The sequence below is a fragment of the Gorilla gorilla genome, chromosome 3 (genome assembly GCF_029281585.2).
Source record: "Gorilla gorilla gorilla isolate KB3781 chromosome 3, NHGRI_mGorGor1-v2.1_pri, whole genome shotgun sequence".
NCBI classification, from domain to species: domain Eukaryota; kingdom Metazoa; phylum Chordata; class Mammalia; order Primates; family Hominidae; genus Gorilla; species Gorilla gorilla.
This window is the reverse complement of record NC_073227.2, coordinates 120,482,249-120,506,625: the sequence shown is the minus strand read 5'-3', so window position 1 is coordinate 120,506,625 and position 24,377 is coordinate 120,482,249. Positions and strand designations below refer to the sequence as shown.

At 39.1% G+C, this 24,377-nt stretch overlaps 1 protein-coding gene across 2 annotated transcripts; it reads left to right on the top strand.

Moving 5' to 3' along the window:
* Positions 1 to 4,228: 4,228 nt before the first annotated feature.
* DDIT4L (DNA damage inducible transcript 4 like) lies at positions 4,229 to 9,217 on the top strand. Of its 2 annotated transcripts, none has more exons than XM_055384790.2 (3): positions 4,229 to 4,421; positions 5,052 to 5,191; positions 6,920 to 9,217. In XM_055384790.2, exons 2-3 carry the CDS (start codon positions 5,101 to 5,103, stop codon positions 7,408 to 7,410), a joined length of 582 nt encoding a protein of 193 aa, XP_055240765.1. In that variant the 5' UTR covers positions 4,229 to 4,421; positions 5,052 to 5,100; the 3' UTR covers positions 7,411 to 9,217. The 2 variants fall into 2 exon arrangements, with proteins under 2 accessions (XP_055240765.1, XP_018880498.1); XM_019024953.3 differs by lacking the exon at positions 4,229 to 4,421 and adding an exon at positions 4,534 to 4,781.
* Positions 9,218 to 24,377: the final 15,160 nt, after the last annotated feature.

Sequence of the window (24,377 nt, the reverse complement as noted above, 5' to 3'; positions counted from 1 at the left end):
CTGGTGCCAAAAAGGTTGGGGACTGCTGCTTTAACACATCTCTCCCTCTCACTTCCTTCTCCGTAATTCCCATTTTAAAGGTGAAAATAGAGGCACAGAAAATGTTAAGTACCTAATCCAAGTTACATAGCTAGTAAATGTCACTGCTAGGAGTTAGGCTGCACAGTTCATGCACTAACTACTACACCATGAAGATGAAAAAACAATCATTCTGGACTAGTCAAATTTCTTAACCTTAATGTGCTTTAAATCTGCAGAATGGAGATCAGTTCCCATTCTAAAAAGTACCCTGCAGAATTCCATATCTAGTCAACACTCAGGCATTCTCAGATTCAATTCTCTTCTTAAGCAACCCCACAGGTTTATGTCATGAAGTAATGTGTAATTTTGCTAGGATACAAATGTCAATGACAAAAGCTGTGCAAGGCTGGCCCACCAAAATAGGACACTTGGTTGATACAGGAAGGGAAACCAGTAAGGAACCCAACATTGACATGAGCATGTAGCTTTATTTTCCTCATCTCTTGGTGCACATTAAAATTCCAGAAAAAATGGTATGGCATAGTGGTATTCTCAAATTTGGAACTTGTGAAAGTTTTAAGATGTATCACGACAAATGTCAAGGACCCACTCCATGTTCCTGGCTGACATCCTCTGATATGGTCACCTGAATTATACATTTTTCCATAATTAAGGAAAAGCAGATATTGTATGCATTTAAACATATTATCTCTATTTAAAGACTGATAATACACAGCATTGTTTATGAAGAGAACAAAATCATATAACTATATTAAGAGACAAGTTGCTATGGTAACCATTTCTCTGCTTAAAAAGAGAGGCAAACCCTTGTGTTACTGGAAGATTCTCTCAGCTTTTAATAGCAAGCATTATGTATTATTTTATGTATTGGGCCTGGTTTTTGTCTTATACGAGATAAGTTTCCATGTTACCTTACTTAATAGAGTAAGTCATATTGAATATTTAATAATTAAATGGAAATTGTATTGGGTGATGCACCCTCAAAGGCAAATAAAAATTATGATTAAATATCTCACCGAGTATGTTAACAGATGATCACACATACCTTGAAACAACTGCGTCATTCTATAGTCAATAGTTTCAATTGTCTGTAGATGTTATTTATTTCCAGAAAACTATTTCCTAGATTAATAGAGGAAAGTTAACATATAAAACTCTGTATTTTACACCAAGATAATGTTTTACCCACATTATTTTCTTACGTTTCATTGGCAGATCCTTTCCTGCTTTCCCATACAGTGATGGATGTATTATAATAAAAAAGGCTTTCCTAATCAGTGCCAATACTTTCCAGATTTCCTGCAAACAGGAAAGATCATAAATTTTCTTATACTTTAACAACACTTCCCCAACTCCATTTAGCCACTTGCTTGTTGCACTGACCCAGATAACTACAATTTCAGAACATAATAACAGCAATAATAATAATATCACTCATTAAGTTCTTGCTTAATATCAGTATTAGTTTGGTTCTAAGCACTTTGCATGAGACACCAAATTTACAAACTTAGCACAACTAAGGGAATCTAGAGGCAGTATGCATTTAAAGATCTCATATTTGTTTATAAAAAAGAGATAATATTTAGCATTGATTTTAAGGGCTTCTCTTTTAATCCTTACAATAACCCCATGAGCTTACTGCTAATGTATAGATCAATTTCCATGTCCTGTAAGTTTTCCCTGAATTGCACAGATTAAGAAACTCAGTAACTTTCCCTCAGGTGTCATAGTTTATGAAATAAAATAAGCTATGTGTGGAACGTAAATGTATTAATAAGATTCAAAAATAAGTGGTTCATGCCAAATAAAGACAGAAAATTGGCTAGTGAAACACGTAATGAACATTCAACACTCCAAATCACAAATGCAAAAGACACCAGCATTTCCTGTAATAATACATGAAAGCATCATTTTTGCTTTTTGTTTTTTCAGTATCCCTGGCATTGTGAATTTATACTTTACATAAGCAATGACATTATGAATACTATATTTATACCTGAGGAAGCCTAGAACTTAAATATTTGCAAATACATCACATGAACATATGGTTGCCAGTTGTTACTGCTATCTCATTTTCTTTCTGTAAGAAGATGGATTAGTGAATTATAGTAATAAAAAAGCAAGCGTGCTTAAGTTAAAGGCTTTGCCTATGATTTAGTTTCTTATAATACATTGGTGTATGAAAGGAAATCAAGTTATTTAACTGACTAGATTTTCTATTCATACAAAACTATTTCCAGTAAGCACTCCCACAAACTGTTTATATAGTATTAGTTAGAGGATATAATGAAAGAGCAATAAAACAAACTTCTTTATCACTGCACTTAATAAACACTTGAAGTTCCCCAACGCGAACTTTCAGTTATAAATAATTGACTGTATCCACATTTTTCTGAAATCTGATAGACTGTGTCACCTTGCACTTAGCCTATAACAGCACTTAGTTTTTCCTAATTCTTCTCTATGCTTCAAATTTTTAAAAAATCAGTTCTGTTTAACCTTGTGAAGATGCAAACTGGTGATAGAATGGATTTTCTACGCTTTTAAGTAGATAAAAAAGGACATTCTTAATTATTCCGGGTATGTGTTTTACCTCAATCATTCCTTATGCCCTGTATGTCCTGAGAGCAAGGCCCGTTCAGCCAAGAAGATATTATTTGAAGTCTTTTGTACATAAGTAAATTGTTTTCTGAAGTCAAATCCCAAAGGGCTTTGCAAAATTTCATTTAGTCAGGTGAGCCAAGAGCAACTATTACTTTCTGTAAGTTCCAATAATCTTTCTGGCCCTATGGGGGCATTTACTTTATGAATTATGCCTAAATACCCTAAGGAAATTGAAACGAGTAATTTCTTTATTTCGCTAGTATTGGTTCAGACCACTCATTATATTAATTCTAAAAATCCTCCTTGGAGGCAGGTTAAGTGGCAGCCTCATTGGTAATGCTGCCCAGACAAGGACAAGAGGCTCTGTGGCCTGCCCAGGGACTGACTGTCAGGCGGCTGGCATCCAACACCTGACCATGGGCCCATCCATTGGTCCTGAACACCCTAGCCACTGAAACCGCTTTTTAATTGGCTTAAATGGGCTTGTTTATTTTCCACTTTTCTGTTTATTGAAGTAGAAGTGGAAACTGGCCTTCAAAGACCAGTCTATCAGCATCTCCTTCCTTGGCTCGCCTGACCTTCAGGCAGTGCAGCTGCCTGAACTGAGTTAAAAATGGACTGTCAAGCTGGCTTTAATTTCTGCTGCTCTGCGTCCGAATGTCCTCCCACTGATCTGTTTATCACACCCTCTATACCCCTTCTGTTGTTGTTTTTCTAAGAGTTTTATGCCAGGACAGCTGAAACTGCCTTTCAAGGTTCTAACCTGCAAATCCTTCTACACATAATCCTAGACGGCCTGGGAGCCAACACTGGGATCTCTACTGTAGGAACAACCTTCTCCCTCCAGGCATCCCCTAACCCACCCCAAGGTGACTCTCTGAACAGATCATCTCCTACTGGCACACCAAAGCGAGAAAACCGTGGCTTAATAACTTTGGAAGAAAAAAATCAGGCTTGGCTTCTTGCTCATGGGCTGTGCGGGCATGTTGCCTCTTTCCAGGGCTCTTCTGCCCCTCTGTGTGTTCCTGTGCAGGACCGCACGGAGCCCTCACAGGGATTATCTGCTGATCCCCAGCAGAATATAAAACTCTTTATCTTCAGTCTCTGAAACCTCTTCAAAATATCCCAAACCAAAGATCCTCCCAACAGGGCTCGCCAGAAACTTCTGCCTCCGGAAATGACAGTTGCTCTCGATGCACGGATAGAGGAGTACCTAAGATCCTACTAATGGTATTGTGTGTTTCTTGGCAAACTCCCGCTCAATTCAAGCTCCCCGCGCTCTGGGGCAAGGTCTAATTAGAAGAGTGCCAGGCTCACCCTTCCTGCGAAGAAAACGCATTAGCCACAGATGTAAGTGCACAAAGAATGCCAGGGAGCCACGGAGTGCGTGGGGTCATTAAGGCCCTTCTTAAAATGCTGGCGAGCCTTCGATGCGGGAAAGGAAAACTAGATCTGACCGCTTGCAGCAGAGGAGGATACAGAAACCCTGGGAGGCAGAGTAGAGTTGACTGGGTTAGAGGCCAGAAATAAGTGCATAAATGATGCTCAGTGGGCGTTGCAACAGATTTAAGCCAAGTGTTCAGGATGACACAGCAAAGCCCCAGGACAAGGAAATGCACAGATCGCTTAAAGCTTCCCGCTGCCGGGAGCAGCCTGAGTGTGAAAGCGCGGACGCTCGGGGAGGGGTCGCACTGAACAATCAGGTTCAGGCTTTGACGAGTCGTGCACCCGGAATTGCGGTCCCAGTGGCCCGAGGTCTACCCTGGAAGCAACAGGTGTCCGCTCTACCACAGGCTTATCCTCAACTCCCTGCAGCTAGGCTCGGGCTCCCTGGAAGTGTAGAGGTTGAAAGGGGACCAGACTCCGGAGGGGAGGGGCGGGGCGCTGGCCGGGGAGGGGCGGTGCAGGTGGGCGGGCCTGAGCAGGGTGGGGACTGGACCTATAAAGTTCTCGCTGCCCCGGAGGCTATGCTATTGTGAGGAGCCGGCGCAGGGTGGTCGGGGAGGGGTGAGCAGGGTGCCGCTGGCTGCTGGGGTCTGCAGGTCACCGAGTCCCCAGGAGAGGGGACTCCTAAGAAGGCACCTGCCTGTGTTTACCCGGCAGCGAGCGCGCAGGCCCCCGCGAACTCCTGGCAGGTGAGCGAAGCTGCGGCCTTGGTGGGGGCAGCGGGGCCGGGAGGCGCCCCGCGGGGCAGGTCGCTTCCAAGTTTTGCGAACTCTTGAGTTAGTTTCAGGTTGCGGCTCCGCTCCCAGGGCTTTGTCAAATTGAGTTGCAGAGGCCGGTTCCTCCTCTTTGGCAAAGGAGTTCCTCAGCTAGTTCGCTCCCGCGACGCCGGGCATTTTAGGAGCCTCTGCACGACTCGCCTGCTTTTGCAAATCCGTCTCTTCTCGCCTCATTTTTTCCAGCGCTCAGGAAAGGCCGTTGCGCCTCGCGAAGGAAACAGAGCCGTTGACCATGGTTGCAACTGGCAGTTTGAGCAGCAAGAACCCGGCCAGCATTTCAGAATTGCTGGACTGTGGCTATCACCCAGAGAGCCTGCTAAGTGGTGAGTGTCCCCGCTGTCCACCCTTCTCCCCTCCCAAGGTCGGTGCCTCTGGATCTATTGGGTGGGCGGGCTTTCGACTTCCTCCCCTACCTCTATGTAGGGGGTGCCACAAAATCCATCTGAGGAGACTCCTTTCCAAATTTTCTAACATCTTCTCTCCATGATAGAAACAAAAGTAGCAAAAGTAGAATACCCGAGGGCTGCATCTTTCTAGTCTGGTGCCAGTAGGCCCTTTGGGATTAAGTTCCTTATCTTACATGATTGTGAAGAACACAGTTCTGTGTGTTTTAGCAAATGTATTTACCCTGTAATCAATATCGCCCCTCCCCCTGAATTCCGACGCACCCATTTGCCAGGTATTCCTCACTCTCCCCTGACTCCAGGGAACTACTGATCTGATTTTTATCATTCCAAGTTAGTTTTGCCTTTAGGTAAGTGGAATCATGCAGTAGGTATTCTTTTGTGTCTGGTTTCTTTCCCGCAGCCTAATGTTTTTGAGATTCTTTTATGTCGTTGCTTAAATCAGTGTGTTCGTGTTTATTGTTTATTACTGAGTAGAATTTTCAGTCGTGGATATACCCATTATTCCATTTTTAATGTGAGAAGGAAACTGTTGAACAGCAGCGGTGCTTGACTTGCTGTCATTTGGAATTTTAACAGCAGTTTCTAAGTGAACACACTGCTCTGACACTAAAGAGCTGTAGGAGCATAGATAAACCGCTTAAGCTCTTCGTGTTTTTCTCCTTTCAAGGTGAAGTGGTTGATGACCTAATTTATAGGCCAGAACTCCAAAATTACACGAAGTGGAGGGGAAAAGCCAGTGGCTGATGAAGGTGGAGTAGGCTTAGAGAGAGGAGCTGGGAGGGCATTTGCCTGCACCTTGTTCATTTGACTCCGTGTGGTGTGGCATCCTGCCAAGGGGTAGGATTAATTTGAGGTGTAGGTGACCAAATGCAGAGCTATCTCTTTTCCTTTGAGCCCAGCTAATTTTATTTCCCTAGGACTATTTTGTTTTGCTTGGCTAAGAAAAACCACCCAGCCGGTTATAAATATCCTCATGAACCTCAAAGGTCTTCTCTGCGCAATTTTTAATTAAAGAGGTTAAAGCTAAAATTGGGACCTACAGGCCACTCCAGTAAAGACTTAAAGACACAAATTTGATAGATCTTTAATATAACTCTTCAAGCTTTAATACAACTCTTCAAGCATAATAGTAAAAATTCTTTATTTTACAATACATGTATTCCTACAGTTAGAAAGTAACAACCCCTTAGTCCAAAAAACAAAGTTATAACTTTTTATTCCAGAAGTAATGCATGTTTTCTGTAAAACAAAATTAGAAAACCCCCATAAGCAAGTAGCAGGAAAGAAAAGAAAATCACCAATAATCTGGGATAATCACAAGTAGATTTTTGATGCATAGTCTTTACAGTTGTGTGCGTGTTTTGTGTACACACATAAATTTAAAGAAAAGTGGTTATATCCTATCTACTCTATTTATCTAAACCTTTATTTCATACATGAACTTTCATTCATGAGAGCTTAAATTGTTCGCTATATTACCTAGCTAGTTAGCAGTTAATTGAGGTCAGCCGACACTGAAACACATACAAGAAAAAGGCAGACATGGTAGATAGAGGTAACCAATGTTGATATCTTGGTGTTTTTTTTTCTACTCTTAAATTTTTTTTTTTTCTGTATCTAAAAAGAAAACTCCATTTCTTACAGATTTTGACTACTGGGATTATGTTGTTCCTGAACCCAACCTCAACGAGGTAATATTTGAGGAATCAACTTGCCAGAATTTGGTTAAAATGCTGGAGAACTGTCTGTCCAAATCAAAGCAAACTAAACTTGGTTGCTCAAAGGTCCTTGTCCCTGAGAAACTGACCCAGAGAATTGCTCAAGATGTCCTGCGGCTTTCCTCAACGGAGCCCTGCGGCTTGCGAGGTTGTGTTATGCACGTGAACTTGGAAATTGAAAATGTATGTAAAAAGCTGGATAGGATTGTGTGTGATTCTAGCGTCGTGCCTACTTTTGAGCTTACACTTGTGTTTAAGCAGGAGAACTGCTCATGGACTAGCTTCAGGGACTTTTTCTTTAGTAGAGGTCGCTTCTCCTCTGGTTTCAGGAGAACTCTGATCCTCAGCTCAGGATTTCGACTTGTTAAGAAAAAACTTTACTCACTGATTGGAACAACAGTGATTGAAGGGTCCTAAAAAGGGAAAATATATAAAGATTATTTCATGATTGGGTAGTAAAACTATTCAGCTAGTCAGCTAAAGTCATTTGTAGTTTGCCCCACCTGCCCTAAATAAGAAACCCCAAATGTAGTCTCTTTTCTTTCTGTGTTTCACATTCATAGCAACTGCAGCTAACAGGCTGATTTTCTGGCCTTTGGAAGAAGTGATTCAAAATAGTGTAGATTTTCTGCATAGATCCCATTTTTGTACAGAATTGAATGGGATGGAATAGGTAAGCAAAAGTAGAAGCCCATTTGAGTTTTACATTTGATTCCACAATTTGGTTTCAGGTAGGCTTGGTAATAGACTATATAAACCAGATTTGCCTATTTTGATTTTCATATGGCTTTTTCTTCTGTAAGTTTTCAGAGGATTCTTTAAATCACAGAATCATACTAAATGATACTTAGCCTATCAAAACTTCCAAAAGCCCACACCACCAGTTCCTGACTCAAATTTGAAGGGTTCTTAGACAGGAGGGTAGGATTAAGTAGGTGAGTTTAATTAAAGCTTAACCCTAGGTAAGAGTGAATGAGAAATATTATGGCAATAATGGAACTGCTCCACTGTTTATTGGTGACTTCCTCACTCTAATGTTTTAAAGAGGCAACAAAAGCTTGTGGTGCCATTTCAGTAACCACGGTGTTGTTTTAGATGCCTTTATAAGCTCAGTTTCCCTTGTTCTTAAGTGTTGAATACTGTCTTTAAACTAGAAAAATGCAAAATATTGAACTGATATTTTTGTGTGTAGTTGATTACTCTTCCATTGAGTGAATGACGAATACCTGTGAGGATAGGAAATTAGTTCTGAGATCTAGTCCCTCTCTGATTCACTTAGTAATCTATCCTCTTTTCAGTATTACATGTGCTTAATCTCAGATGAACCATTTCACCATGGCAGTGTTATCTCATCTCTGGGCTTTTCTGGGAATTGAAGTATCTCTCCTTAACCCCAATTGTCAAGGGTAGTAGCTGTATACTACCACTTTGAATTATTGAAACGGGTCAATTTACGAAGTCTGCATTGGTTATGGAGATATGGTTCATAGTACAGCCTAGAGAATGAAACTCACAGTCCAGATAACCATGCATGCACCCAGATTTTTTCCACCTTGGATACCTGTCACTAGGGAATAATAAAGGCCTTATTTTTTGTCTTATTCCAACTAAGTAGATCATTATCTCTTTCTTTTTTATGTTAATGAGAGAATTTAGCCTCCACTCAACAATGTTCAATTCAGCAAGGCTTTCATATCCTTGCTGTGGGTAGTGGATAAGGAGCTTATTCAGGTTTCCTGCCCTAGCTATTAGCTCCACTTCACATGCTGGAGACTGGTGTAGGGACAGATGTATTCATCCTGGTGTTACTGAAAAACAGGTGTGATCCTGTTACTGATACTATAAGTGACCTAAAATGTCACTGTTCAAATTAGCAAGTGTTCTAACAAACTAAACTCTTCAAATGCTTGGAAAGATACTACAAAGCCAATCTTTATAGAATTGGGCCAAGATAAATCAATGTTGTTTTGCATGTCTATTGTTAGGCTCCAAAGGTTCACTGTGTTTCTGCCGCTGTCCTGGAGTTGTCACCACTGACTGGGCAAGGCTTCTTGGGCATGGATGTAGAACTGTTGTCCTTTTTCCACTAACAGTTATCTTTGACTCTCTTGCCTGTTATGCTTACAAAATGGTGATGGCTTATGGAAGGCTGTTAAATTAATATTCCTGTTAAAGGAAATTAAAGTTTGTCTATTTTTGACAATAAAACATTATATATTTTTAATTCTCTTGTCCTCTTTTTTTTTTCTTTCCCCTACTTGATGCAGTGGTCATAGGATCAGGGCTGCAATTACAAGGGCTGTAAGTAGGGATGGCTCATTATAAACCTTATATCAGAATTCCTTATGGGCCTGATAGAAGTGGGTTGTGCCTTCATCTCATTTGGCAAAATTGGGGTTAACAGTGAATGCAGCTATTTTGCCTGGTAGTAAAAACAGCCCACCAGTTCTGGACCTGTGTAGCCTAACCCTATCTGAATATGAGTGGACTGAAAGGGAGCACCTGCTAGACTGGCATTGCTGTGTTCCGCCTAGACAGACAGGGTGTGCAAATGGAGGCAAACCTTTGCTTCCAAAGGTGGAAGATTTGGGGTATAAATGAAGAGAAGGAAGAATAGTTGCTGAGGTTAAAGGAATTAATAAATGGGTTATATAAGGATGGAAATCCAATATTATCACTTCAAAAGAGGATCAGAGCAAGTGATGATGATGTCTTCCAGCTCAATTATAATAGATGCCTGAAAAGGTGAAGCTATGTTTGCAGAGACTACTTTTGAAATCAGACAGGTCGAATGGAAGCCTACAAACTTGAGTGACCTCATCCTGGGAGACATATTTATACTACACAACGGACTTGATTAATTATAAATGATTCAGTGAGATTCTAGGAGTGCTGCAGTATCTTTTAAGTTGTATGTCCTTTTGATGTAAGGAATTCTCATTGGAAGATTAGGGTGGTCTTTAAATAAATATTGTGAAATATACATTTGGTCTTAGTCCCTGTTTCCTGGTATAAAACTCTTGAACTACTTAGATTCTTCAAAGTGATGAGTGTCTTTTGTATGCTAATGATTGACTGATGGCTGGAAACCCCCAGGTAGCTTCAGGATGGGGCTTGGTCACCAGAAAGACCAAGGCTGTATTAGGGTGTTGGGACTTTTAGCCCCACCACACCCTCACATCCACCTGAAAGGAGAGAGGGTCCGAAGATTAAGCCAATGGCCAGTGATTTAACCAGTCTACATAATTCTACATAATGAAGCTTCCATAAAAACCTAAAAGGACTGAGGTCAAACACCTTCTGGATAAGTGAACACTTGGAGGTTCCTGGAGGATGGTGGGCCTGGAGAGGGCATAGAAGCTCCTGCCCCTTCCCACATTTCTTGCCCTATGCATTTCTTCATCAGCACTCATCAGCATCTTTTCTACTAATCTTTATCATAAACCAGTAAACGTAAGTAAGTGTTTCCCTGAGTTCTGTGAGCTGCTCTAGCAAATTAATCTAATCCCAGGAGGGAGTCATGGGAACCCTAATTTATAGCAGGTAGTCAGAAGCACAGGTAAAGCAAGCTGAGGCTTGAGATTGGCATTGGAAGTTGGGGGAGGGGGACACCCTTGGGGACTGAGCCCTCTACCTGTGGTATTTGAGGCTGTCTCCGGTTAGTGTCAGAATGGAATTGGATTAGAGGATACCCAGCTGGTGTCAGATGGCGGAATTGATTGCTTGCCTGATCTGTCAGGAAAACCCACACATTTGGTCACAGAAGGCTTCTGTGTTCATTTTTGAGTGATAAGGTATAGGAGAAAGCAAGTTTAATTATTTTTCCCTCAGTATTCTCAGAATGGGTAAAGGATGTTGTTTTCAATAACTGGTGCAATAACAACTTTTCACAGGAGATAAATAAGTTGAATGCATACACATTGAGCATAAAAATCAATTTCAGGTTGATTAAGGAATTAAATATGAAAGGGAAACTTAGAAGATAGAATTTTCGTAATTTTGACGTAGAGGGAAGAACTCTTAAATAAGACTTCAAGATGCCCTGAAACATCTCTTTATCAAGTAATCCTATAAGGAAGATAAAATTAAAACTCGAGAACTGGAAGAAAGTGTTTTCAACACACATAACTGAAAAATGGTTTGTAACCAGAATACATCAAGAATTCTTGCAAAGCAATAAGAAAAACACAACGCCCCAAAAAATATGTCGTCAAAAGCCTGAATAGGCATTGTATGGAAAAGGAAGCCAATCTGGCTGATAATTATATGAAAAGATCCTCAATCTAATTAGTAATCAGAGAAATTCAAGTTAAAGGCAATAATAAAATATCAATATAGACATCCACGTTAGTAAAAATAAATTGATAATTCCAAAAGTTGGTGAGGACACAAGAAAAAAAAGTCAACAAGTCAATATATGTATATGGCATTATTTTATAAAATTGAATGATAAGTATATTTCGTGAACCAGCATATCAAAGAGTGTTCTTCAAACTATTTTTTTTTTTTTTTTGGAGAGAGAGGGTCTTGCTCTGTCACACAGGCTGGAGCACAGTGAAGTGATCACAGCTCATTGTAGCCTCTATTTTCCAGACTCAAGCGATCCTCCCGTCTGAGCCTGCCAAGTATCTGAAACCACAGGTGTGCGCCACCACACCCAGCTAATTTTTTTATTTTTTTATTTTTTGTAGAGACAGGGTCTCCCTATGTTGCCCAAGCTGGTTTTAAACTGCTGAGCTCAAGTGATCCTTCCACTTTGGCTTCCCAAAATCCTGGTACTACAGGTGTGAGCCACTGTGCCCTGCCTGTCAAATTTTTTAAATTGTCATTCAAATTATTTATCCTAAGTTTAAAAAGTTGCAAATGATGTAAAGTCCAGAATGTGACAAATACGGGCCTTTTAAAATAAAACTATTACATCATCTTTTAAATATTTCCAATGGAATGTAAGTAGCATAGTAATTTGACATTCAACAACATCTATTTAGAAAATATTATAAATAAGGTCTTCAACAGAATTAAATTTTTTCAGTGTTACTTTTTCTTCATTCCTGTATCTTTTCAAAGTCTACAATTTATATTGAGTTTTCTTTAATGTAATATCTTTTAAACTTAAAAGTAATTTATTATTATTTCTTCCCTGTAAAAAAAATAAGATTATAAACTGAAATTAAATTTTTTCAAATTTTCTGTGACTGAGTCTTTAAATATCAATTTTTGAGTGAGTTAACTTTGCAAATAGTAATAATACACAATGGCCAAAATAACATGTTTTCCAAATTTTTGAATACTATTAAACACAATAATAATAATAAGCTATTTCTTAATGAGAGGACTCTTTAGTTAATTAATTCGTGGTTTCATATTGGTTTTTTGCTAGAATTGAGAGCTTAGCATTATTGCTTTCCATCCTTCCTTTTCTCTCTCTCTCTTTCTGTGTCTCACTCTCTGGCCCAGCCTGGAGTGCAGTGGTGCAATCCCAGCTCACTGCAGCCTCAAACTCCTGGGCTCAAGCATTCCTCCCACATCAGCCTCCCGGGTAGCTAGGACTACAAGGGTGCACTGCCATATCCAGCTAACTTTTTAATCTTTTCTAGAGATAGGATCTTGCTATGTCACCCAGGCTGTTCTCAAACTTCTGGCCTCAAGTGATCCTCCTGCCTCAGCCTCCCAAATTCTGGAATTCTTTCAAAGCAATAAGAAAATGACAAACAACTCCCCAAAAAGTATATGGTCAAAAGCCTGAGCCACTAAGCCTGGCCATCTATTTTTTGTTTCTATAGATGTAACCTCTGAGAAAATCTATTCACATCAATAAGATGGGAATGTAGGAGATTTGGTTATTACAGTAGCACTCAATCTTTGAACTACTTTCAAGATATATCCTCAAATCACGTAAATATATATCACCAAAAAATTATTTTAAATGATCAATCTGCACATAATTCAATCAGGTTTTCTTTCAATATTGTTGAAATAAAAAAACTGAAACCACCTGACTCACAAAAGTACATGTTCCCTAAGTATATTAGTTTGCTAGGGCTACAATAATGAAGTACCAAAGACTAGAGAGCATAAACAACAAAAATGTATTGTCTCACAGTTCTGGAGGCTAGAAGTCCAAGAACAAGGTGTCAGAAGTGTTGGTTTCTTCTGAGGCCCTTCTTTGTGGCCTGTAGGTGAGGCTGTCTTCTCCCTGTGTCTTCACATTGTCTTCCCTCTGTGTGCATGTCTGTGTCCTAATCTCCTCTTCCTATAAGGACATCAGTCATTGGATTAGGGTCTACCCTAGGGGCCTCATTTTAACTTAATTACCTGTCTAAAGACCCTATCTCCAAATGCAGTCACATGCTGAATTACTGGTGGTTAGAACCTAAGAATTTGGGGTTAATACGATTCAGCCATAAAACCAAGCATTCAAATAATACACAATACTATCCTAGAGCAATATTTCAAACTGTCCCTTTCTTTGGCACTCTAGGAGTTTGTACGCTCCGGAATAAAGCATTATAGTAAGATTGACCAACAGTGAGAGAAAGGCATGTCATTTTGTGAAGTGGGGAAAGAGGATAAAGAGCAAATATAAAATCAGGACCTGTGTCTCTGTCAAAGTCTCAGAGAGATCAGTTTTAGAAAAGAGTGTGTATAGAAGCAAAATGTTTAGAAATTGGTTCCCCTAAAACTATTTACACCCTACATATCCACATATCACATGGGAAACATTTGTATATCCTTGTATATATATTCCCGTTTTAAGACTACTGCCTTTTATTCTTGCACTAATGTGTTAGGAGACTCTCACAGGAGTTCAGCAACACAACTGTCTGGAAAAGCAACGTGGACTGCCCATCAACTGAGGAACGGGTACATGAATTGTGGGTATCATCATAAATGGAATGCTGGTCAGCAATGAAAATGGACTTTAAATTACAAACGAGGCTGGTCTGAGTGCAGTGATGTTTACAAGCAATGTATTACAACCAGTTACAGATTTTTTTTTTTTTTTTTTGAGACAGGGTCTTCCTTCCATTGCCCAGGCTGAAGTGCAGTGGCGAGATCATGGCTTATTGCAGCCTCAACATCTCTGGCTCAGGTGATCCTCCCACCTCAACCTCCTGAGTAGCTGGGACTACAGGCATGTGCCACCATGCCTGGCTAATTTTTTTAAATATTTCTTTTAGAGACAGGATTTCACCATTTTGCCCAGGCTGCTCTTGAACTCTTGGGCTCAAGCAATCCACCTGCCTCAGCCTCTCTAAGTGCTGGGATTACAGGTGTGAGCCACTGTGCCTGACCAAGATTTTTTTTGTTCCTTCTCCACTCCTACTGCCTCAGTTGATTAGCCTTTAAAAATAAAATAATAAATTACAAGTTATCTGGATGAATCTTTGAAATATATTATTGATTACAAAAAGAAAGTCACAAATGAACAAATAGACCTTTTTTCTGTTTATGTAATAAAGACATAAAACATTAAAATGTTTAGGGATGCAAATATATATGATTTATCTGTTTAAAAGTCTGGGGATTTGTAAGCGCAAATTTTGGAAGAATGAATACGTCTGAAGAGACAGAAAAGTAAGTGGGAATAATAACAGATTAACAGAAAACATCAAAGGAAATAGTAGCAATCATTTCCTTAAATTTGGAGGTATGCATAAATATGTTATTGAATCATAACTGCTTATGTTTTACATGCATTTGATAAATCTCTTTTTGTGCTTAATACTTAATAAAACATTTAAAAATGTTTAAAGGCAATTTAAAAACTTAAATAAAATTCTAGGGGAAAATAAAATTATCTGTATCTCTACCCAAGAATTTTCTGCCAGTCATGGTGGCTCATGCCTGTAACCTCAGCACTTTGGGAGGCTGAGGCACAAGGCTCACATAAAGCCAGGAGTTCAAAACCAGCCTCAGCAACGAAGTGAGACTCCTGTCTCTACACAAAATTTAAAAATTAGCTGAGTGCAGTGCCCTGACCCTGTAGTCCAGGTTACTCGGGAGGCTGAGGTGGAAGGATTGCTTGAGCCCTGGAGTTCAAGGCTACAGTGAGCTATGGTCACACCACTGCACTCCAGCCTGGGTGACAGAGCAAGACACTGTCTCAAAAAAAAAAAAAGTATTGCCATTGCATATGGTTAATCTTGCAATAGATTTACCTTTGCGGAGGATAATATAAAGTGATTTTTACCACCTGAACATGGAACATCTGAAAAATTCTCACAGATTATATGCTGAGGAATGCAAACGAGTTAAACAACGCTGCTGAAGAACTTGACCATCTGGATAACTAAGACTTGATCTTATTTTCAGAACTAATAATTAGGTAGAATTATTTACATAACAAATACTTGCTAATAATTTACAAATATAAAAAAGGATACTTTTTCACTCTATCCAAACATGCTGAAGGAAAAGCAAAGAAAGATGGTTTGATTCACATAAACCAAATGATAGCTCAAGTGTGGCTTTGTTGAGAAAGAAATTTTCTAAACCTGTTTCAAGGCAAAACTCTAAAGCCATTTGAAGGGAATATAGAAGAGCATTTTGCAGTATTCTATCAGCAACAGCATAAAGATATTGAGCCAACTGCTACTGTGTCAAAGAATCTTCTGGGTAGCTACCACCTAATTCAAGGTGAACTTGCTATCGCAGACACTGTGAAGTCTGAAGGAAGTACCAGCAGCATCAGGACAGACAAGTTTAACATGAAGGGAAGTGAATCTGGTGTCAAAGAACTCTCAAGGGTCTAAAATTAACCCAACTTTCAAGGTAACATATTAGCCTGCCACAGTTTCATGGATACTTGTAGAAAACACAAGACTCCAAGGGTTTTACTACTTCTCCATAGCCAGCAGCATGAACATCAGCATGTTTGCATCAGTCTACTCTTCCCTTTAAGTCCCACAGGAGTAGTAAGGTTAGGCCCAGTTGGATGCCTATGGGTTACATTGCAGGAGAGGAACCCTGAGCTTAGGGAACCCAAGAGGATGCCTACACTTTGCTTCAGACACTATCTATCTTCCACAGTTTTCCACTATAAAAATATCCTTGAAAAGACAGTCCAGAACTAAAGGCAATCACTGCCTCCCTTTTAAGACAAGCAGAAATATGAGAGAACCACGGAACCACGGAGAATTGTCTCCCACAGCCAGTGTAAGAACTGGGCCTCTATTAGTTCTTACAAAGTAAGATTTATATATATATATGTGTGTGTGTGTGTGTGTGTGTGTGTGTGTATATGTATATACATATATGTGTGTATATATATGTATATACATATATATATATATATATATCTTAAGGTCTGAGCACAGATATCAATCATATTTCACACTGCTTCCTCTATTGTCTTTTTATAATCTTAACCAACATTATTAGGGATAAACTGAATTGCAACATAATAACTAAATAATTTTCCTGGAAAATATAATAGTACTGAACTTGTATGTTGTAGTAGTCACTAGACTTTCCCCAAATGTTCTGCTTCTTCTTCTGGAGATAGGATATAATTATATTTCTCCACCACTAAACCCCCTTGAAATTAGCTAAGGTCATCTGAAATGCTTTCACCAAAGAAGTGTGACCAGAAATGACAAGAGGACACATCTGTCAGTCTGAGTCACTGAGTAAAGAAAATTAATCCAGTTCTTTCACTGCTGACTCAAATTAGAGCTATAGTGTAAGTAAGAAATAAAACTTCTGTTAACCTACTGAAATTTGGGGGATTTTTGATATTGCAGCATAATCTGATCTATCCTGATTAATACCTTTGTACCCAATAATATGGCCTCAAAATATTAAGTGCAAATTTGCAAAATTAGAAAGTAGATTGAGCAACTTACAATCATAGTGGACCATACTAATACATATCTCTCAATAATTGAGAAATCAATCAAAAAGAGAATTAAAGAAGTAAAAGATGTGAATGACACCATAAACATTAGTTGTATGTACCACATTTAATGACCATGCCTGGAACTATAAGCCCCCACTTAGTAAACACACATTATTTTCATGTATACATAAAAAATTTACAAAAACTTAAATTTTATAATACAAAGCAAACCTTAAATTAACAAAGACTGTTCTGTGAAATGAATTATAAAAATCTAAAAACCAGCCACAAAAACCTCATACATTTAGAAATTTAAATACAAATATGCTTCTAAAGAATTTTTGGGTCAAGAAGATAGAAAAAACTTGGAATTTAATGACAATGAAACTGTTACACAGCAAAACACATAGTATGTGGTTAAGGCAGTTGTTCCTTGGTGAGCAGGTGTAGGCATACATGTCTCCAAAGGTCCAAGGAGGCTGAGAGGCTGAAGAAAGAGACTAATAAGTCTAGTTTCTCAGAAAGAAACATGTAATAGAGACTTACAACAGAAACCATGTCTAGTGCAGCCACCATGAAATGAGATGGTGAATCCCCATGCTAATACCCACCAGAACCAGGGTTTATTTACCTTAGGGAATTTGCCTGTGGGCCAGATTTATGATTGGTGTCTGTTTACAATAACATTTATGGTACACAGTAGATAAAGTAGAAATCTTACAGGCATTTCCAGAAGAAAGGGGCTGATGAAACTATTATATAGCAAAACATACGGTATGCAGTTAAAGCAGTTTTCCTTGGTAAGCAGGTCTATGCATATCTGTCCCAGCTGAGAGGCTGAAGAAAGAGACTGATAAATTTAGTACTGAGGTTAATCAGCAGTCAACATGGCAGATTCATATCCAAGATGGAGTCACTTTAGCCTCCACAGCAGTACATGAAAAGAAATGTATAGCCTTAAATCCTTGTATGAGAAAAGAAAAAAGATGAAATCAATGAGCTAAATGGCCAAGTAAAGATGTTACAAAAAGAAATAGAGAAACCCCAAAAACTAGAAGGAAGGAAATGAAAAAGGTATAAGCAGAAATTGACGACTTTGAAAATATAAACAATAGAAAGGATCACAAAAATAAAATCCAATTTTTAAAAAGACTATTAATAACATTCACAAACTGAAAATGGACAAGAAAATAATGGAAAGCATCCATCAGCAGCTATAGGAATGAAAATGAGGATATATAGACAGATACAACAGATAGTATATGAAAAATAGAAGTACATACTCCAACAAAACTAAATCTCAATATTGTGTTGACTGAAAAAAGAGTAAAAATGATCAGTATAGTATAACATATTATTCATGAATCTATGTGTATGTATATATATATGTATAGTAACATTGTAAAGCATAAATGTTAAAAATAAAGTCCAAATTCAGTGTAATAGTTACCCCCAGAGAAAGCACGGAATGAGATCTGAAAAATCAGTATAAGAATATCTCTAATCTGGAATGCAGTTATTTTCTCATTCTCTATATGTTTCTATTTGCTTGAATATTTTATAATATTTTAAAGGACTGATTATTCATAAGGGGATTTACTCAAGGCATAGAGTTGTACATAGAAATAATGTGGCAACAGAAAAAGTTTTGAAATTACTCTGAGCAACTTGAAGGCAGAGACTTGGATTTTTATCTTCGTCAATGTTTAGTAATTTCTTTGTTAAACATATTAGTAAGAGGTGAATATGGCCTGGAATGTGGAGGCCTTTGGGATGCCACACTAAGAAATGTATAGTTAGTTATGTGGTTGAGCACTTTCATGCTTATAAGCTTTTACAACATAGAATTTTGGGTAAATCAATCAGACAATATTATATATAATAATTTAATAGCCTTTAAGAGCCAAGAGGCATGAGGTCAGTGAAAAACCTATTGAGGTAGCCTAGGTAGGAGAGCAGACATATCTAAATTAGAATAGAAACATTTTATGTTAAAATAATAATAATGATAATAATAATTAGCTCAAGGGTCATTACAAGGAAAAATGAACGGGCTTTGGTATATGAGTGTAAGGAAGAGAAAAAGGAGGGTATCAGTAAATTTCTGGTATTCAGGCTTTTCTGCTGCTTGTTTAATATAGAAGGCAATATTGTCACCCACAATAGGCAATGAGAGAACTTAGAGAACCTTAAACAAGATAGCAACCACACATCTTACATCTAGCATTATTTCCATTTTAATAACTGTCTTAAGTAGGGTTCCCAGGAAATAGACACTGAGATGGAGATTTGCAAGCAGGAAGTTAATGTCCTTCCAGTCAACACCACTGGAAGAGAAGGGAGTCGGACTGAGCAGAGGAAATGGTTGAATAGTTGATACAATCTCAAAAAAAAAAAGGAAAGAAAAAGAAAAAGGCTCTTAACTGATGTTTCAGGGAACTTTAGAGTTAGGATGCCATTTGGAGTTAATTACCCTGAGGCAAGAAGGTTTGACCTCTATCTGCTGCCCCTTTGACTAGACACTAGAAATGAGCTGCCACAGGGTTGGGGTGTGTGCCTTTGGACAAGGCAGCTCTTTTCAGTGGAAAGCAATTCCTGAGGTGTTGGCTCGTCTGTGAGCAGTCAGTTCCCGACACTTCCATCAGCAGGGGTTGTGCTTGCTCCAGACATGAAGAGGGAACCTGGGTGGCACATTACAGTGTCCACCCTAGTCCTTTGCTTATGCTATTTGGATCCACTTATGTTATATAATAAGTTCTGGTCCTAGCTCTTCCAGGACTTTAATTGGTCTATTTTACTGGGAAAACTGACAGAAAAAAAGCTTAATGGGGCCAACTATAGCCCTCCCACATCCATGAAATCAGTGGACACACTGTGACCTGGACCTAGCCCAGGACCCCATTTAAACTAGTAATAACTCAGGGGTAATTATGATGCTTTTTAAGTTTCAGGTTATCAAATGTCAACTCAGACCCTGTATTAGTAAGGGTTCTCAGAAAACAAAACCAGCTGACAAGTGCTGCGTGTGTGAGTGTGTGTGTGTGTGTTTGCAGTGTTAAAAGAAAAACCTTAGATAAATTTAACAAAGTTTAATTGAACTAAGAACAATTAGCAAATCAGGCAGCCCTCAAACCAGAATAGATTCAGGGAGACTCCAGCATTGCCTTGTGGTTGAAGATGATTTATGGATAGAAAAAGGAAAAAAGTGACATACAGAAAATGGAAGTGAGATACAGAAACAGCCAGATTGGTTACAGCCTGGCATTTGACTTATTTGAATATGGTTTGAACAATTGGCTGCCGTTGATTGACCAAAACTTGGTGATTGGTAGATGAGTAGGTTACAGCCTGTTTACACATCCAGTTAGGTTATAGTTTACTATGTATGGAGAAACCTTCAGGCCAAATTTAAACTATGTAAGGAAGTGGCTTTAGGCTAAACTTCATTTAACAGCAGTTTGCTGGGAGAATTCCTTTTTGCCTGGTGAAGGTCAGCCCATTCTATCTAGGCTTTCTACTGATTGGATGAGGCCCCCCACATTATGAAAGGTAATCTGCTTACTCAGAGTCTGATAAATGAAATGTTAATCCCATATTAAAACAGACAAAGAAACAAAAACCTCTGCAGAAACATCCAAAATAAAGTTTGAGCAAATATCTAGGCACTGTGGCCCAGCCAAATTGACACATAACTGTCATAGACTCCGTGTCCAAAAGACTTTGAAATTACACATTCTCCATTTCTACTGTACAGCAACCCAGACAAATGGCTATAGGTCACTTTGGGGAAGGACAAGGGGCATCAATATTCTATACACTTGCCATGGGATTGCTGAATTTTTTCCTCCAAAATGTTCATCCTCCCCTTTAGTATAAGCACACATCATTTTATTGCACTCCTATTTATTGAGCTTTGCAGATATTGAGTGTTTTACAAATTGAAGGTTTGTAGAAACCTTGTGTCAAGCAAGTCTATCAGCACCATTTTTCCAACAGGTTGTGCTCACTCAAGTCTCTGTGTCACATTTCAGTAATTCACACAATACCTCAAACTTTTTCATTATTTTATCTGTTTTGGTGATCTGTGATCAGTGATCTTTTATCTTACTATTGTAATTTTTTGGGAGCACCATGAACCACACCCACATAAGATGGCAAACTTAATTGATAAAGGTTGTGTGTATCCCAACTGCTCCTCCAACCAGCCCTTCCCCCACCTTCTCCCTCTCCTCAAGACCCCTTTTTCCCTGAGACACAATGATACTAAAATTAGGCCAATTAATAACTCTGCAATAGCTTCTAAGTGTTCAATTGAAAAGAAGATTCACATATTTCTGACTTTAAATCAAAAGCCAGAAATAATTAAGCTTAGTGAAGAAGGCATGTCACAAAAAAAGCCAAGTGAAGCTTAGTGAAGAAGGCATGTCATGAAAAAGCCAAGACAGAGCAGAATGTAGACCTCTTGTGCCAAACAGTTAGCTAAGCTGTGAATGCAAAGACAATTTCTTGAAGGAAATTTAAAGTGCTGCTCCTGAACACACGAATCATAAGAAATCCAAACAGCCTAATTGTTAATGGGTAGAACGTTTCAGTGGTCTAAATAGAAGATCAAAATAGCCTAACATTCCCTTAAGCCAAAACCTAATCTGGAGCAAGACCCTAACTCTCATCAGTTCTATAAAGGCTGAGAGAGGTAAGAAAGCTGCAGAAGAAAAGTTGGAAGCCAGCAGTGGTTGGTTCATTAGGTTTAATGAAACAAGCTATTTCCTTAACGTAAAAGTGCAAGGTGGCCAGGTGTGGTGGCTCATGCCTGTATTCCCAACACTTTGGGAGGCCGAGGTGGACAGATCACCTGAGGTCAGGAGTTCAAGACCAGCCTGGCCCACATGGCGAAACCCCGTCTTTACTAAAAGTACAAAAACTAGCCTGGCGTGGTGACAGAGGCCTGTAATCCCAGCTACTCGGGGGGCTAAGGCAGGAGAATTGCTTGAACCCAGGAAGCAGAGGTTCCAGTGACCCAAGATCATGCCACTGCACTCAGCCTGGGTGACAAGAGAGAGACTCTGTCTCAAATAAATAAATAAATAAATAAATAAATAAATAAATAAATAAATAAATAAATAAAAGTGCAAGGTAAAGCAACAAGCGCTGATATAGAAACTGCAGCAAGTTATCCAGGAGATCTAGCTAAGATCATTGAAGAAGGTGCCTACTCCAAACAACAAGTTTTCAATGGAAAAGAAATAGCTTTTTATTGGGAGAAGATGCCATCTAGGACTTTCATAGCTAGAGAGGAGAAATCAATGCCAAGCTTCAAAGCTTCTAAGGGCAGGCTGACTCTCAAAGACTAACGCAGCTGGTGACTTCAAGTTAAAGCCAATGCTCATTTACCGTTCCAAAAATCTTAGGACCCTTAAGGAAAATGCTCAGTATACTCTACGTGTGCTCTATAAATGGAATAACAAAGCCTGGATGACAGCACATCTGTTTACAGAATGGCTTACTGAATACTTTAAACCCCCCCATTGAAACCTACTGCTCATAAAACAAAAACAGGGGCTGGACGCGATGGCTCATGCCTGTAATCCTAGCACTTTAGGAGGTCAAGGCGGGAGGATCACTTGAGGTCAGGAGTTTGAGACCAGCCTGGCCAACATGGTGAAACCCCATCTCTACTAAAAATACAAAAATTAGCTGGGCGTGGTAGTGGGCGCCTGTAGGCTACTCGGGAGGCTGAGGCAGGAGAATCGTTTGAACCCGTGAGGCAAAGGTTGCAGTGAGCCGAGATTGCACCACTGCACTCCAGCCTGGGTGGCAGAGTGAGACTCCATCTCAAGAACAAAAACAACACAAAAGAAAACAAAAACAAACAAACCAAAAGAAGAGATTTTTTCCCACACATTACAGCTTATTGACAATACCCCTAGTCACCCAAGAGCTCTGATGAAGATGTACAAGAAGATTAATGTTGTTTTCATGCCTGCTAACACAACATCCATTCTGCAGCCCATGGATCAAAGAGCAATTTCAACTTTTAAGTCTTATTATTTCAATAATACATTTTGTAAAGTTATAGCTGCCATAGATAGTAATTCCTCTGATAAATCTGGATGTAACTTTAAACCCTCTGGAAAGGATTCACTATTCTAGGTGCCATTAAGAGCATTGTAATTTATGGGAGGAAGCCAAAATATCAATATTAACAGGAGTTTGGAAGAAGTTGATTTCAATCCTTATGGATAACTTTGAGGGGTTCAAGATTTCCGTGAAGGAAGTTACTGCAGCTGTGGTAAAATTAGCAAGAAAACCAAAATTAGAAGTGGAGCCTAAAGATGGACCGAATTGCTGCAATAAAACTTGAACAGATGAGGTGTAGCCTCTTATGGATGAGCAAAGAATGGTTTCTTGAGATGGAATCTACTCCTGGTGAAGATGCTGTGAACATTGCTGAAATGACAACAAAGGATTTAGAATATTCCATAAAGTTAGTTGATAAAACAATGGCAGTGTTTGAGAGGATTGACTCCAATTTGGAAAGAAGTTCTACTATGAGTCAAATGCTATGAAACAGCATCACATGCTACAGGAAATCCTTTTGTGAAAGGAGAAATCAGTTGATGTGGCAAACTTCATTGTTGTTTTATTTTCAGAAATTGCCACAGCCACGCCAATCTTCAGCAACCACCACCCTGATCAGTCAGCAACTACCAACATTGAGACAAGACCCTCCTCCACCACCAAAAAGATTACGACTCCCTGATGGTTCAGATGATCATTAGCATATTTTAGCAATAAAGTATTTTTAAATTAAAGGGTGTACATTGTTTAAGAGACTGCACTATAATGCAAACATATCTTTTATGTGCACCGAGAAACCAAAACATTTCTGGGACTCTCTTTATTGCAATATTTGCTTTATTGTGGTAGTCTGGAATGATATCCACAATATCACCAAAATATGCTTGTATATAGGTTTTATTCTAAATATTGACTTAATTCGGGAAACTGGATGGAAGATTGTGACTTTTTATTGGAATGGCTGCCTCCAAGAAGGGACATAACTTTGGGTGAGGGTACTGCCTGCAGAAGGTCTCAGCTGAAAGTTGTCAGCCACCAAAACATCCAGTTTTTGAGTAGATGAGTGTCCTGGACCTGTATGGCACACAGTGGCATCCATTACAACTGCCACTCCTTTTGAGGTGAATGTAGAAAGGTGTAAATGAGAAATTAATGTCTGTTTGAAGTGATGGAAAGGAGTTAAGTCTGCAACATTTTAAATTCCAAATTATTAGGGCTCTTGTTGGTCTCAGCTCTGCATCAATCTCATTCGGGTAACTTACATCACAGTGTTCTCAGGTTTGTGTGGAACGATTCTGACATATCAAACATAAGTCTAACTAGCATAGCATGAATCTGTAAATAAACAAAGGAAGTGTTTGCCAGCGAAAAAGGCTTTGCTAGGGTCTCATGTATTTGTAGAGGCTGGAGAGAACAGCCAGGAAGTTTTGACCTGACTCACTGAAAATGACATAAGGATAACTCC